This window comes from Microcaecilia unicolor, chromosome 10 (genome assembly GCF_901765095.1).
Source record: "Microcaecilia unicolor chromosome 10, aMicUni1.1, whole genome shotgun sequence".
NCBI classification, from domain to species: domain Eukaryota; kingdom Metazoa; phylum Chordata; class Amphibia; order Gymnophiona; family Siphonopidae; genus Microcaecilia; species Microcaecilia unicolor.
In genome coordinates, this window is record NC_044040.1 from 141,545,152 (window position 1) to 141,558,798 (window position 13,647).

Genomic DNA, 13,647 nt, shown 5'->3' on the forward strand with positions numbered 1-13,647 from the left:
CCTACTTATTAAAACAACAACAACAATCAAAGTGGTTTACAAATCCAAACAGAATAAAACCTCCCCCATCCAGGACTGATATGTTTACTGAAACTCTTTCTTACCTTATAAAAGCCATCTCTTAAAACATTATTAATATATATAGTTTTTTTGGGAAACCAAACAGAAAACCCCCATTTAATTTCTAAAACAATTAAAAAAAAACTGGGTCGATGCTAGACTGACAATATGACTGCCTTTTAAAAAAAAAAACCTGTAGCAAATAAACATCTTTGCCATTTAAATAGTTAAAGAGACAGTTCTAAGTTTTCACAGGGGGCTTGGTAAGGGATGAGCCAAGAAAATTGTCCATTCAGCAGCAAACTTTAGCCACTGAACGGAGTGGCAAATAACATGTTAACGGAGTTAGTGTTTGCTGCTAGCAAATGACACCTAATGTATTGCAATGGAGGATGCAGCGAAGTGTCTGTCACTGATAGTTGGTGTCCCCTCTGTGTTTTTGAGTGAACTATAAAAGGCCCTATTAACCTGGGTCTGAGAAGGAGATAGTTTGCCAGTATTGGCTGAGTAAGCTGTTAAGAGTCCAAGAGGTGCATGGGCTACTGAGAGGCAGCAAGGAGCTGCCTCTCTTAATGGCTGACTAGACCTTGAACAAATGGAAAGGTGGCTTCCTAGGCTAGCTTGGCCTAACCTGTAAAAAAGATGAACAGAAAGGAGAAACAGACCATAGAATTCTGGAGGAGATTTTTGGATGTCCAGCTGGAGCCAGCAAGTGTTTTGCAGCAACTCTGGGGGATTCTAGCCCAGGTTTCCTGAAGATTTAAGCTGCTAGAGGGTATTATTCCTGAAAACGTTTGGAGGACCTGGAAGGTGCATCCTGCTAAATAATGCCTTAGACAGTCTAGCTTGATCCAATAGATAGGAAGAAACATTTGGTAAATTTTGTATTTTGTACTTTGGTATACTTGCCAATGGTAACTTTTTTTTGTGCCTCTGCACCAAGGCACAGGTGATTACTATTTTTGTTAATTTTTGAGAAACAGTCCAGTGGAAAAAAGACCTCAGTTTTTAAGTACCCTGCCAGGATATTTAACACTTGTATAAGTACTCATTTATTGAGTTACATAAAAAGGGCAAATTTTCAAAAGCTATATATGTGAGTAAATGCCAATTTACCATTGTAAACCAGATGTTTTGAAACTGCCCAGCCTTTACTAGGGTAAAGGCATTTGAGTGGGATCAACAATATGCATACTTTTACCTGAGTAGAAAGTAGGCATTCAAGTAACTTGCCCAGATTAGTAATGTACATTTTCAAATTTATGTATGTTATTTTGCATAGAAAATGTATCTACAGAAAAGGCAGGTGCCAATTTTCAATGGGAGACTATGCTTATAGTTTCTCTTTAAAAAGTGGTACAAACCTGTAGGTAAAACTGAATTACATTCTTTTTGATCATTTATTTCTCGCTTAGTAACTGCTGCTTGAAAGTGAAAAATCTGCATTCTGCATGCAAGATATGAAGCACAAATCTAGCCCTTTCACATTATGTAATATTGACTACATTTTATAAAAATGGGTTACTGCATAGCTAGAACCTTATGTTTCAGGAGTCAGTTCTACATACGTTTTTGCTCTTTTACCCTGAATCCATTTTTTGTGATCATACACATCCAATCAAGGATTTCTTTCTAATGGCATTATTGGGTAGGGTATTAACCAATAATGTTTTTACTCAGTTTTACTCACTAAACTATAGAATTCTATTCATCAGAAAACAAAGAAAAGCATTCATATATTTTTCTCCTTTCTTAAAATGGCATTTGGATAAGTCCAAAGGTGGAGCTGACACTCATCCCAACAGTTCCATAGCTGTGGAATGGTACACAAAACTCACCTGGCTTCGGTGTCTGGAGATGATAGCTTGACAAGATTCTGATTCTTTGATCAATGGCTCTAAAGAAATCAGGTTTTGTAGGTATTGGTCTGTTAATGAGGATAGGTGAGCCAAATCTAGAAGCTGAGGAAGGTCTGAACCTCTGGACGTCTCATCATATTTCACCCATCGGAGTAAGGCCTCGATACGGCTCTGTTCCTCATGAACCTGAAGTAGCTCATTGGACATGTATGCTACTAGACGCTCTTTAGAAAGGAGGAGAAACTCCTCCTGGTGAGAGACAGTCTCAAAATTCTCCAGTAAGAAGGCCCAGACCTTTGTTGTCACTTCTAAGCAACCATGCGTTTCACCAAACTCCCAGATACCCAAGCAGTTGCTGGCATCCATCTGCTGCTGAAGATAGCGGCTGCAGACCTTCCGGATTGTCGGGAAATGGAGCTGGTTGGCAGTCCGGATCAGGCCTTCCACATTTCCCTGATTAATGGTGAGCTTTCCTGTATAGGCAAAATCAATCAGTGTTTCCATAACAGCAGGATCTACATCCTTGATCTCCACACGGGCCGAAGTGCTTTCAATGAAGTCTCCCGCAAACATGGCATGGAAATAGTAACTACAAAGGGCTAGAACGCTACGGTGACAGGGGAACTCCCGCTCACCCACAAGGAGGGTGACATCAGAAAAATGTGGATTGGAACGTAAGGATTGCAGTCCATCCAGGATGGCTTCAGCATGAGAAGGGAGACAGAAATCCAGGTCATCGATGTTTCTCACCATTGTGCCTTTTTTGTACTGGAATTAGAATGCTGGGATTTCCAGGGTCTCAGTCTGAGGAGGGAACGACTCTAGCTCAAACAATAGAACAGAACAACAAAATGAATCAGCATAGCACTGAAGAAAAATAAAGCAAGACTAGTTTAACTTAGTTTAATTTAACACAGATTCACTATATGTCATGTAATACTACTATCACTGATGAAAGAAGATTTTAAAAGAATCTCTGATTTCTGAGCACTGCCCTGATGTATGAAGCTCATATTCTTAAATGCTTTGGCAAAAATGATATATAAAATTACCACTTCCATAGTCAAAGTCTTTTCTGCCTTTTTGAAGCATAGCATGTATCAATTTGCCCTAAATGACACCGGCTGCACATATTATAGCAGGACATGTTTATCCACTCCTACCCTAGCTAAGATAATGTTCTAGCACCTTTCTGACCTCATTTGCAACTCTTTCTAACTAGTCCCTTATTTTCTTACTCCTGTTACTCTGTCTTATCTATCTATATGTTCCATCTTTGCTTACACCCTATACTGTCTATTAAAATTTTTTGTTTATTGTTTTGGCGTTATAATGTAGCATACTATGCCATACTTTGTATTTGTTTGAATATTTGTACTGCTGTAATTATTGCTTATGTTTGACTTATTCTTGCTGTACACCTCATTGAGTGAATTCCTTCAAAAAGGCAGTAAATAAATCCTAATAAATAAATGTTCCATTTTTGTTTACACCCTATGCTGTCTATTAAAATGTTTTATTGTGTATTGTTTTGGCATTATAATGTAGCATACTAAGCCATACTTTGTATTGTTGTTTGAATATTTTTACTGCTATAATTGTCTATTGCTTGTTGGACTTATTCTTGCTATACACCGCCTTGACTGAATTCCTTCAAAAAGGCAGTAAATAAATAAACAAACACACACTTTAATTCTGTTTTATTATTCCTTATGCTGCAAGATAGTAATGATATAAGGGAATCATCCCTGGATGCACGAGGCAGGGCTGGGTGCCTCCATTTTTTATGATGGTGGTGCCAGAGACAGGAGTGAATGGGCATCACTCCTGCCTCTTAAGGTATAGCCTAAGAAGGGGGTTGGAGGGACTTGGGAGAAGAGTCGGGTGATGATGAGGTGCCACTAGACTGCAGAGATTTGATTTAAGTTGGGGAGGGAGGGCTACTAGACACCAGGGAATGGAAGCTTTTTTGAGTCAGGTAGAGGAAGGGAGGGCATGTCAGATGAGAGATGGGGATGCCATTAGGTATTAGGGCAATTTTTAAAGTTGGGAGGAAGGACACTCATGTTGGGGGGTGGGGTGCAGCAGTCAGAGTGCTGATGCAGAAAGCTATCAGGGCAGGGGGGTCAGGTCAGGCTATGCTACCCTGGACCTGGCAAAAAAAAATTCCTGTGGCAACTATGTGTGAAAAGTCCCTGATTCTTCCTCTGTATTGCTGTGGAATACTTAATGGCCTCATATGCAATCATTTTTAATGTAATTTGTGGCCATATATTCTGCAGAAGTTAACACCCACGGCTCCAATCCCTTTTTTTTTTTAATTTATAAATTTACAATATATTACAAGACAATGATAACACATCGAAATGTATAGATTTGAAATATGATTACACATATTTATATAAGAAAAACAATCCTAATTATTTGTCCATAACAGATGGGTCCAAGCTGAGGAAATCTAATTTTAAAGACAAGAAATAATTCTATAGAAAATAAACTGGAAGAACGTCAAGACTCTGCAGCCTAGACAGTACACCTAAATTGGGAAGGTCATCACCGGAGTATCACTTATACCTTCCTTAGCAATGATAAAGTCTCTTAATTTTATAGGACAGAAAAAAAGATAATTGACCTCATTTAAGGATATCAAACATCTACATGGGTATCTAAGCACAAAAGTTCCACCCAGTGAAAGGACTCTTGGCTTAAGTGCCAATATCTCCCTTCTCCTGGTCTGAGTTTCTTTAGCAAAGTCCGGAAAGACACGAACTTTCTCGCCCATAAAATTAATGTTCAATTTTCTGAAATAAGACCGCAAGATAAAACTTTTATCCGAGTCCAAAGCAAATGTCACAAGCAATGTAGCTCGATCTGAAATTTCAGACCGCTCTAGAAAATCAGTCAGATTATCTTGAGGAGTTTCTGGTTCGATAGTAGTAACTGGAGATTTTTTAATATACTGCGTTTTAGTCACCATAGGGTGGCTTTCAACGGGAATATCCAGAACTTCCAAAAAATATTTTTTCAATAGTTCAGTTGATGTAATAAATGCAGAAGTAGGGAAATTAAGTATTCGAAGATTATTTCTTCTATTCTGGTTTTCTATATACTCCAATTTCCTAGCTTGGATTTTGTTCTCTTTTATGGTAGCCACCACTGTTGTTTGAATAGACTGTAATCTAGAATCAACATTTGAAAATTTTTCTTGATGGATATCCAGTCTAGTGGTGTGCTGCTCAGATTTTTCCTTCAATTGTCTTATTTCAGTCTGAGTACCATTAAACATACGTTGAAGGGATATATTCAGCCCCTGTATGGCCTCCCAAATCACATCCATAGTGATTACTGCAGGTTTTTCGACACCACCTCCTCCTAACCCAGAAAACAGCGTTTCATGGGTTAAGGCTAGGGGCAAATATCCCCTTGACACTGTATTCGTACCTGGAGTAGAGGCCTGGACCGGACCTCCTACCGCCGATGTTAGGTCGACCTCATTGGACGCCTGTTCCAGTAGCGCTACTTCCCGTTTGCCTCTGCTTCCAGGTTGTGGCGGGGTCAATCCTGCAAGAGGGCTAAGAGTAGCGCCCTCGGTACTGTGCTCCGTAGCTGCCACTTCGGAGATTCTAGAGGCAGTTTCTATCGGTCCCGGTGGACGGATTCCAAATGTTTCCAGCGTGGGTTGCACCAAAGCGGGACCAGAAACAGCGCTCGAGGAGGTAGGAGCTACTGTTTTTCCTTTCCTCTTCCCCATTTCTCACGGGGAGTGCTCCTTGGGGCAAACTCAAAACAGGAAATCACCAGAGCTCTCGTTCACACATCCAGTGCAGCGGCCATCTTGAACATGCTGCTTAGGGGCTCCAATCCCTTAATGCAGGGATGTCTCCATTGTATGTAAATAGATCTCATGCATATTCATTGGGGAAATCCTGAAAACCTGGCCTGGCAAGGGCTGAGGTTGGAAACCATGCCTTAATGCATTGCTCGGCATGTACAACTGGTGGTAACCATGCAGTTAGACTCGCGGTAGCTTTCTGAATCTGCCTCCTGATTCTCAGTCCATTGGTTTCTAACCACTACACTCACTACCCCTTCACTCCGTAGAGAATTGGGGGTGGGGGGCTTACCTGTATGGTGTGACAATAACAACCTTCATTCCTATAATGGCCAGACTGGACAGATCATTTGCATCTTTATCTACTGTCTCCTTTACCTTGAAAAATGTTTTCACTGGCTGTCACCAGGTGAAACATATTCTGTCATTTCTGCCACTCTTGTCTCACAAGGTGTTGGTCCTCCTTTCAACCCACTTGGCCACTGGAGTTAGTGGATGCACACCCCACTGGCCACTGATATACACTTCTCATTAACAGATTACCTGTATATGTAAGAACTATTATCATTATTGTGATGTGGTTCACTGTAATAGTAAATTTCTTTACTATGTTTCAAGCCCTATGGAGTGCTTTAGCTGTTTTATGGGTAATTTGGTTTTATAATAGTACAAGCATAAAGATAAAGAAATATGCTCTTGGTTGAACTGAACTAACATGACACCTGACTTATCATATAGAAATATTTCCAGTTTGGCAATTAAGAGCTAACAATTCATACTACCTGAAGAATATCTCATAATAGTCAAGAGGAAACCTCACTGGGTTTTATATGGTAGAAACGAGCTTTTCATAGCTCATTACTCCTCTATGAATGCCTCTTTTAATGCGACCCCCACATTTTGTGAGCAAACCTTGGTTGCTATTTGTGTGCTGATATTTACTAACTGATCACACTAGCTTTAAAATGTGAATTTTTAGTTCTTCTTCATATATTTTTCAAGATGGGTCAAATCTATATACACATAGTAGATGACGGCAGAAAAAGACCTGCACGGTCCATCTAGTCTGCCCAACAAGATAAATTCATATGTACTACTTTTTGTGTATACCTTACCTTGATTTGTATCTGTCATTTTCAGGGCACAGACCGTATAAGTCTGCCCAGCACTATCTTTGGCTCTAAGAAATGAAGGAAACTCTGGTATTCCAAGATGGGCAACAAAACAGCAGATTAACGATAAAAAAAAAAGGCTCCATTAATATAAATGGGCCCAAATTTATTCACCACAAATAAAAGAATACATAAATAATTAAAAGCTTGGCACGGCCATGTTTCACCCTTTCCAAGGGCTGCAACAGGAGCTGTAAAAAAAAAAAAACCTGAATGTGTATGCCACAAATGTCACCCAATGGTAAAAGAGCCAGAAGGTATATTCCACAATTAGCACCTAAAGGTAGAAAAGCTTGCATCAGATAAGGGATATGGGAGAGTATCCATTTTCCTCTTGACACAAGCTGCTTTCTTGCATTTCCAAATTGAGTCTTAGAGGGGTCACAGGAAAGACAATTTCATCAGGGTCACAGCCATTACCCTTATCTGATGCAAACTTTTTTACCATTAGGTGCTAATTGTAGATTACGCCTTCTGGCTCTTTTACTATTAGGTAACATTTGTGGCATACACCTTCTAGTTTTTTCCAGCCCATGGTGCAGTCCTTGGAAAGGGCGAAACATGGCCATGTCAGACTTTTAATTATTTATGTATTTATTCTTTTATTTATGGTGAATACATTTGGACCCATTTACATAACTGGAGCCTTTTTAGTCCTTGATCTACTGTTTTGTTGCCCATCTTGGTTCGCGTAGGTACGCCGCAACCACCACGAGACACTTCGTGAACACCCGTGGTGCAGAGGCGAGCCCAAAGGGCAGCACACAATACTGAAAGTGACGTTTCCCCAGATGGAATCGGAGATACTGTCTGTGAGCTGGCAGTATCGGGACGTGAGTATAAGCATCCTTTAAATCCAGGGAACATAGCCAATCGTCTTTCTGAATCATGGGTAGAAGAGTGCCCAAGGAAAGCATCCTGAACTTTTCTCGCACCAGATACTTGTTCAGGCCTCTCAGGTCTAGGATGGGGCGCATCCCCCATGTTTTCTTCTCCACAAGGAAGTACCTGGAATAGAATCCCTGCCCTTCCTGCCCGGGTGGCATGGGCTCGACCGCATTGGTGCTGAGAAGGGCGGAGAGTTCCTCTGCAAGTACCTGCTTGTGATGGGAGCTGAAGGATTGAGCTCCCGGTGGACAATTTGGTGGGGTGGAGACCAAATTCAGGGTGTATCCGCACCGCACTATTTGGAGAACCCACTGGTCGGAGGTTATGAGAGTCCACCTTTGGTGAAAAACTTTCAACTTCCCCCCGACTGGCAGGCCATCCGGCACGTCTACTTTGATGGCAGCTATGTTCCCATGGATCCAGTCAAAAGCTCGTCCCCTGCTTTTGCTATGGAGGCGCAGGGGGCTGCTTAGGCGCTCGCTGATGACGGGAACGAGCACACTGGGACTGTCCCTGAGGAGGCCTTCGGGTCGGCTGGGTGTACCTACGCTTGCTGTAGGCATAGGGTGCAGCCTGCCGGGCCCGGGAAAAACGTCCACCTGTGGAGGTGGATGCTGAAGGCGCCCGGTGGGAGAGCTTGTCGAGAGCGGCTTCCCACTGGTGTAGTTGGTCCACCAACTGCTCGACCTTCTCGCCAAAAATATTATCCCCCCAGCAAGGGACATCCGCCAGCCGCTGCTGGGTGCGGTTGTCCAGGTCAGAGGCACGCAGCCAGGAGAGTCTGCGCATCACTATACCTTGGGCCGCAGCTCTGGATGCCACATCACAGGTGTCATAGATACCCCTGGACAGGAATTTTCTGCACGCCTTCAGCTGCCTGACCACCTCCTGAAAGGGCCTGGACTGCTCCGGGGGGAGCTTGTCAACCAGGTCCGCCAGTTGCCGCACATTGTTCCGCATGTGGATGCTCGTGTAGAGCTGGTATGATTGTATTCTGGTCACGAGCATGGAAGACTGGTAGGCCTTCCTCCCAAACGAGTCCAGAGTGCGAGACTCCCGCCCAGGGGGCGCCGAGGCGGTATCCCTCGAACTCCGTGCTCTCTTGAGAGCAGAGTCCATGACCGCTGAGTCATAAGGCAGTTGAGGCCGCATCAACTCCGGGTCTGAGTGGATTCTGTATTGGGATTCCGCTTTCTTGGGAATGGAGGGATTAGATAATGGCTTCAACCAGTTCCGAAGCAGTGTCTCCTTAAGGACATTGTGCAACGGCACCGTGGAAGACTCTCTAGGTGGTGATGGATAGTCCAGGACTTCGAGCATCTCCGCCCTCGGCTCATCCACAGTAACCACTGGGAAGGGAATGCTGATAGACATGTCCCGAACAAAAGAGGCAAAGGAGAGGATCTCAGGGGGCGAGAGCTTCCTCTCCGGTGAAGGTGTGGGGTCGGAGGGAAGGCCCACAGACTCCTCGGAGGAGAAATATCTGGGGTCCTCCTCCTCCCCCCCACAAGGCCTCCTCCTCGGTGTCGGACATGAGCTCTCTCAGCTCAGACCGCAACCGGGCCCGTCTCGACTGCGAGGAACCACGTCCTCGACGAGGGTGTCAAGAGGTGGACTCCTGCGCCGGCGGGAACGAAGCTCCCTCCATCGACGTCGATGGGGATTCCACCTGAGTGGCAATCAACACCAGTGCCGTAAGCAGTGCCGGTGTCGAAGACCTCATCACCGGACCAGAGCCCACCGGCGCCTCTATCAACAGCACCGAGGGTGCAAGCACCCCCGGTGCCAGCAAGGCCTGGCGCATCAGCCCTTCCAGGATCTCCGGAAGGATGGCTCAGAGGCACTCGTCTAGGCCCGCTGTCGGGAGAGGCAGGGGGGCCGGTGCGGGCGTCGGTGCTGGAAGCTGCCCGGGTCCAGGAGAAGGTACCGAGGTACCCGACGACCTGCGCATCGACACCTCTTCGACAGAGGGGGAGCGCTCCTCCCGGCACTGCCGCTTCCTGGGGATCGAGTCTTCTTTCGACGTCCCGGAGCTGCCAGTTCCATGCGCCGTGGGCGACCGATGACAGTGCTTCTTGGCAGCTTTCTTCCGATGCCCGTCATCGGCGCTCCGCAGCATAGACGAGGAGGAGGTGGATTCTCCACGGCCTCTAGGTATCGGATCCGACAGGGTTCGGTCCCGATGGTCCTGAGCAGCGGGAGTGGCCGGGGCGGACTGCCCACACAGCCGCTCACCGCCGCTGTCAGGCCAAGGGAACCTGTGCTCCTGGGGTCGATGCCATAGTCGGTGCCGAAGACGTCGATATCAGTACCGGTACCGAAGCCCCGGCCGTCGACACCGATGCAGTCGAGGTCGACGTCAAAGGGCCGGCACAAGTTCCAAAAAGACGGTCCCGAAGAACTTGCCTCGCCACCTGCGTCCACTTCCGTAAGCCGAGACACAAGGTGCACGCCTTGGAATTATGCTCCAGGCCGAGGCACTGGAGGCACCAAGCTTGAGGATCGGTCTGCGAGATCTGCCGGCCGCACCGACCACACTTTTTGAATCCGCTCGGGACCTTCGAGAACATCGACGGAAAAATTGCGTCGGCGAAATCAAAATAGTCGATGGTGGCGGTGAAAAGCACACCAGAAAATAAAGAAACGGCCGCGCGGCCACAAGGCCGCGACGAGGCGGCCCCGCGACTAAACTCGACGAGAGAAGGAAAAAAACAAACCTTTTTTTTTTTTTTTTAACTGAAAGGGCGCGAACACGCAACAAGAAAAATAAAAGCGCGGACTAGGCCGCAAACCGGTTTTCCGGGGCTGACATGGAGAGGGACGAAGATGCATCTCTCTCCAGCGCGCAAAGCAAAAAACTGAGCGGGAACGGTCGCGCACGGGCATGCCCTGCGTGCGGGACCTCCCGCAAGATTTTTACTCCGGTTTGAGGGGCTACCGTGGACGTCAACCCAGTCGTGAGAACAAGCAGCCTGCTTGCACTCGGAGAGCCCTCTTTCCCCATCCAGACCCAAGTGCATCCCAGCCCACATTAAATTCAAAGTCCGTATCCTGGTTTATAAAGGTCTGCCACCTAAGTCTTCCAGTTATTTGGCTGACTGTTTGACCCTGTATGTTCCAGTTCATAGCCTTTGCTCTTCACAAGTTACCCTTCTTGCTCTTCCACCAACCTCACATCTTTAGTTCAATATTTCCAGACACTCTCTGGTTCATTTTCAAAGCACTTAGACTTACAAAGTTCCATAGGTTTCTAAGTAACTTTTGTAAGTACACCTCTCTATGTTTTGCTACCATGGCCCATTGCTTTGAAACTCCCCCCTCCCCCCCAGAATATCTGATGTGGACCTTCTTCCCTGAATTCAAGAAACAAATCAGAACCTGGCTACTACATTCAGTTTTCAGGTAACATTCTGATTTCTTAGTACTTCCATTCTAGCAGCAATCCCTTCCATATTCCTACCCCCTTCATTCCTCTACCCCTACATCTCTCTCCTTTAATTCTTCTACCTCCAATCTCTCCCTCTCTCTACTTCTGCCCTTCCTCTCCTCCACTCTGTTCCCCCTTCGTTCTCTCTCCTCTCCCATGCTTTGACAGCTTTCTGTGACTTATTAACTGCCTAGCAGCACTTTGTGCAATTGGCAGTATATTAAGCTGCTGCAATAAATAAATAATAAAAAATTAGTTCATACCTCTCTCTTAGGAATTGTTTGTCTTGTGTGTCCTTTAGTTTCTTATATCAGTTAAAAAATGCAACTGTCTTCCTGCCAGAGGGAGTGAGAGAAGAGAGAATAATGAGAAATAGAAGTCAGCGCTGGATTCTAAACTCATACAAGATAATACTCAGTATCTTACTAAGAAGTCCTTGGCTAGAGACTAACCCAGCAGTCTAGTGTGTGCCTATTTTTAGATTATTCCAGACACTGGGGAACTTGGCGGTTGGGGGGGAGGGGGGAGTCATTTGACTGGTATGCTTATCGTTTCCAAGCCACCTGCTCTTAAAGCTGTACATCCAAAGATGTGCTGCTGGGAAGAAGCCTTCTGAAGTAATACTGCTTCTTTAGAAGAAGAGAAGATAATGTGTCCTTTATTACTGGGGGAGTTATGAATGTTTCAGACTTGATGCCATCATTATACTGAGCATTCTTCATGACCAGAGGAATGTCAAGAATGCAATTTATAGTTCTCCAACTTTCTAGGATAGGGTCCCCACAGAACTTTTTCGACAAAGTACTAGATCAGGTGACTTCTTTGTGTTTTGTGGGGATCTACATGCCTGAATCCAGAGGATCTTATGCAAGCACTAAACTGCCACCGTGTCTTTTTTTGGTCCTCTACTTGAGTTGAAGAGGCACTGGTGGAGTAGGTGGTATGGGGGAGCAATGGTCTCCTCAAATGCTCTTGTGCTGAATCAGCTCATATAGGCCCAAAAAAGGAAATGGTGCCATGTGGGCCCATGCAGACCAGAATACTAGGAGACAGCAGCTAGTGCACTTGCACTGAGACCCTAGAGTAAGTGAAAGGTAAGGGGGCAACCAGCAGGCAAGAGCTGTAGTGCTCTGTGTTGCCTGTTCTCCATAGCAGTGCACACTACAGAGACTCAGAGCACGTGCAATGCTGTAGATCCCCAATGGTCTTTCTCTTCTCTATGCTCATGTGATTCTGTGTTTCAAAGAAGAAGCTGGGGATAAAAGGGATGGGGCTGTGGTCAGTATTCTCAAAGATACAAAGAAAAGCGCAAGCGAAATAACCAATTACAGACCAGTAGCATCCATACCACTTATAACCAAAATAACCGAAGGAATGGTAACTAAACAACTAACAAACTATCTAAACAAACACTCAATACTGCATGATGCCCAATCAGGATTCCGGTCGAATCACAGCACAGAAACAGTATTAATTACCCTTATGACTAAATTTAAACAAATGATTGCAACCGGCAACAATATACTCCTCCTACAATTTGACATGTCAAGTGCCTTCGATATGGTTGACCACGGAATCCTACTACACATACTTGAATATTTTGGCATTGGAGGAAATGTCCTAAACTGGTTCAAGGGGTTCCTAACCCAGCGGTCATATCAAGTCACATCAAATTCAACCACGTCTGCTACATGGACACCTGAATGTGGAGTACCACAAGGATCACCCCTCTCACCAACCATTTTCAACCTAATGATAATCCCCTTGGCAAAACTCCTATCAAACCATAACCTCAACCCATATATATACGCCGATGATGTAACAATATACATCCCTTTCAAACAAGACATTAAAGAAATCTTCAGTGAAATCAACCAAAGTCTACACATCCTGAACACCTGGGCAGATGCATTTCGCCTGAAACTAAATGCAGAAAAAACTCAATGCCTGATACTCACTTCCCAGTACAACACAAATGAATTCACCGCCATAAACACACCAAAACTAAACCTTCCAATCTCAGAAACGTTAAAAATCCTTGGAGTCACTATCGACCGCCACCTAACACTTGAAACTCATGCAAACAACACAAACAAAAAGATGTTCTACTGCATGTGAAAACTGAAAAGAATAAGACCATTCTTCCCAAGATCCGTCTTTCGCAGCCTAGTGCAATCCCTCGTACTCAGCCATCTGGATTACTGCAACTCACTATACGCAGGTTGCAAAGAGCAAATACTGAGAAAACTCCAAACAGCCCAGAATACAACAGCCAGACTCATCTTCGGAAAACCAAAATATGAAAGTGCAAAACCCTTACGAGAGAAGCTACACTGGCTCCCACTCAAGGAACGCATTACTTTTAAAGTATGCACATTAGTCCATAAAATCATTCACGGTGCCCAGCCT

The 13,647-nt window shown here is 44.8% G+C and overlaps 1 protein-coding gene across 2 annotated transcripts in view; it reads right to left on the bottom strand.

Annotated features, from left to right (window-relative positions):
* KLHL30 (kelch like family member 30) overlaps positions 1–11,650 on the bottom strand; it is a 110,603-nt gene extending 98,953 nt beyond the window's left edge. Inside the window, exons 1-2 of one of the 2 annotated variants that reach the window (XM_030217116.1) lie at positions 11,502–11,650; positions 1,899–2,723 (exon numbers count right to left, since the gene is read on the bottom strand). In XM_030217116.1, the coding sequence (XP_030072976.1) occupies positions 1,899–2,672 (774 nt within the window). In that variant the 5' untranslated portion in view covers positions 2,673–2,723; positions 11,502–11,650. Of the gene's footprint in view, positions 1–1,898; positions 2,741–11,501 lie in introns of both variants that reach the window. The other variant, XM_030217115.1, reaches the window with a different exon arrangement.
* Positions 11,651–13,647: the final 1,997 nt, after the last annotated feature.